Source organism: Penaeus vannamei, chromosome 13, assembly GCF_042767895.1.
Source record: "Penaeus vannamei isolate JL-2024 chromosome 13, ASM4276789v1, whole genome shotgun sequence".
NCBI lineage: Eukaryota > Metazoa > Arthropoda > Malacostraca > Decapoda > Penaeidae > Penaeus > Penaeus vannamei.
This window is the reverse complement of record NC_091561.1, coordinates 6,431,252-6,433,751: the sequence shown is the minus strand read 5'-3', so window position 1 is coordinate 6,433,751 and position 2,500 is coordinate 6,431,252. Positions and strand designations below refer to the sequence as shown.

The 2,500-nt window shown below is 32.4% G+C and overlaps 2 protein-coding genes across 3 annotated transcripts in view; both read right to left on the bottom strand.

The window, feature by feature from the left end:
* The window catches only part of LOC113830179 (cuticle protein AMP1A-like), a 122,797-nt gene that overhangs the window by 51,283 nt on the left and 69,014 nt on the right, over positions 1 to 2,500 (bottom strand). The window lies entirely within an intron of this gene.
* The window catches only part of LOC113830166 (cuticle protein AMP1A-like), a 4,183-nt gene that overhangs the window by 293 nt on the left and 1,390 nt on the right, over positions 1 to 2,500 (bottom strand). Inside the window, exons 1-2 of one of the 2 annotated variants that reach the window (XM_070129361.1) lie at positions 557 to 588; positions 104 to 393 (exon numbers count right to left, since the gene is read on the bottom strand). In XM_070129361.1, coding sequence (XP_069985462.1) covers positions 104 to 393; positions 557 to 565 — 299 coding nt within the window. In that variant the 5' untranslated portion in view covers positions 566 to 588. Of the gene's footprint in view, positions 1 to 103; positions 394 to 556; positions 589 to 2,500 lie in introns of those variants that run through there. The other variant, XM_070129362.1, reaches the window with a different exon arrangement.

Sequence of the window (2,500 nt, the reverse complement as noted above, 5' to 3'; positions counted from 1 at the left end):
GTAAAGCATTACATATATTAGAATATATAAGAAAAAACCCATGAGGCACTTCAATATTGATTTTCTATTCCTCATAATCGGAATAATTATTAGTTGTGCTTACGAGTATTCTCCAGCCTTGATCACAGCGTCGTCATCACCGTCGGGGGATCCAGCCTGGGAGAAGCGGATGCCGTTGGCAGCTTCGAAGTCGAAGTTGAAAGTTCCATCTTCCTCGTGGACACGGTCGTCCTTGAGGATTGGCACGAACTCGATCTCTTCGCTGGAGTCAGCACGAGGAGCACCGTACGTGTACTGGGGAGCGGCAACTTCCTCGCTAGACTCAGCAGAAGGAACCCCATAGCTGTACTGGGGAGCGGCGACGGCCACGGCGGCAACACAGGCGAGGATCAGCTGTGGCCACAACGATGGTGTTATTAATTTAGTCAGAGTTACAAGACACAGAATATGTAGATAGTCAAGAAAGAAAAGAATGATGTCAATGATTCGTGCTAAAATAGAAAACTTCAAGAAAGAAAACATTCTTCAGTTAGAAACCTATAACACATTTACTCACGAATTTCATGATGGTGTTTCAGAAGGTACTGGTGCTAGGATCAGCGCTGGCCCAACTTATATAGTTGGGACTGACCTTCCCATAAACCTCTGGCCCTGGAAACAGGAACAGTAACCTTCACCTTCACTAATTTACTGATAGTCTTGCATCCTTTGTATCATATATTTGTTTATTCTCTGTCTTTGATTGCCTTTTTTTTTAGTTTTGATATGAAATGGTTTCTTCATGAATGTACATTAATTTCATTTGAGAATAACAATAAAAATAACTAATAAAAACAGTGAGTTGAAATGAAAGATTTTACTTCCAAATCACCATATATACACATACGTATGTACACATACACACAGTCACTCTCAAACCCCCTATTCCTTATGAAAACTGTCACTATATATTTGTATACATACATATACACACATACATGCATGTATATATATATACACACACACACACACATATATATGCATGTGTATATCTACACACACACGAACACAGACACACACGTATACTCTTTCACAAATATATAAGCATGTGTAATACCATATGAATATACATATATAATATACATGTATACAAACACACGCATGTATGTGTACATATGCATATATACACACATATACACATATATTTATATATCTATATATGTATATATATTATATATCTATACATACACATTCATGTGTGTATGCATATATATATATATATATATATATATATATATATATATATATATATATATATATATATATATATATATATATATATACAAAGACGCACAGCTACACATATATAACATGTGTACATTTAAACACATGTATATGCATATATATGTATACATATCTATATATACATATATATGCCTATATATGTAAGTATATATATATATATGCATACATACATACATACATACATATATATATATATACACATATACATACATGCACACATATATGTGTGCGTATGTATGCATGTATATATGTATGTGTGTGTTTGTGTGTTTATATATATATATATATATATATATATATATATATATATATATATATATATATATATATATATATATATGTGTGTGTGTGTGTGTGTGTGTGTGTGTGTGTGTGTGTGTGTGTGTGTGTATGTATGTATATACATATATGTGTGTGTATCTGTTTGCGAATAAATTTGCGTACCCTTAAGGATATAAAAATACAGTCGTTTTTTAACACTACTCTATCCTTTTAAGTATTTTCCCATATTTTCTTTGTCCATCTTTCTACGAAAATGACTTGCATGGAGATAAAATCTGAACACACGCATATTAGATCTAGATGATATGAATTAAGCGAAGTTTGAACGAACTTTCCATTCATCTGTTCAGTTTATTGTCCGCGTTTAATAAACTTTTTTTTATATATCTTTTTTTTTTTTTTACTTTACTTTCTTTACAGTTGTGTTTTTGTTTTATAAAGTATTATCTTATATGGCGTTTGTTATGAAGATTGAAATTCATATCGACTCTTTCAAAAGTATTTCAGTTGAAAGCAGTGATTCATTTGAAGTTGTCATTCATACGTTCCTTTGGTAATATGGAGTTCCAAGGGAAGCGTGAACACACACACGAAGAGATATACATAAATGCACATTCACATTCACAAATAGACACTATAGGTATGGTTTTGCTTAAAAGATCCTACCATGAAATACTGTTGCTTTAAACATATTAATCAAGTAATGTGCACAGTTGAGGTTATACTTTACAAAGTTAGAAAATAATTGCAATTTCATATCTTCCTGCTGTACCTGCTTTAAATAATTCCATTGTTCCTGGCCATTGTTATGTTCTGAATCTTAGCGATTACTGTTTCCTTACCATTTGATTTTCCCCCAAATGTACGTAGATATGTAGCTCTTCAGTATCGTTGTCTTTATTTCTCTCACTTTTTTTTCCGCAGGATTATGTAT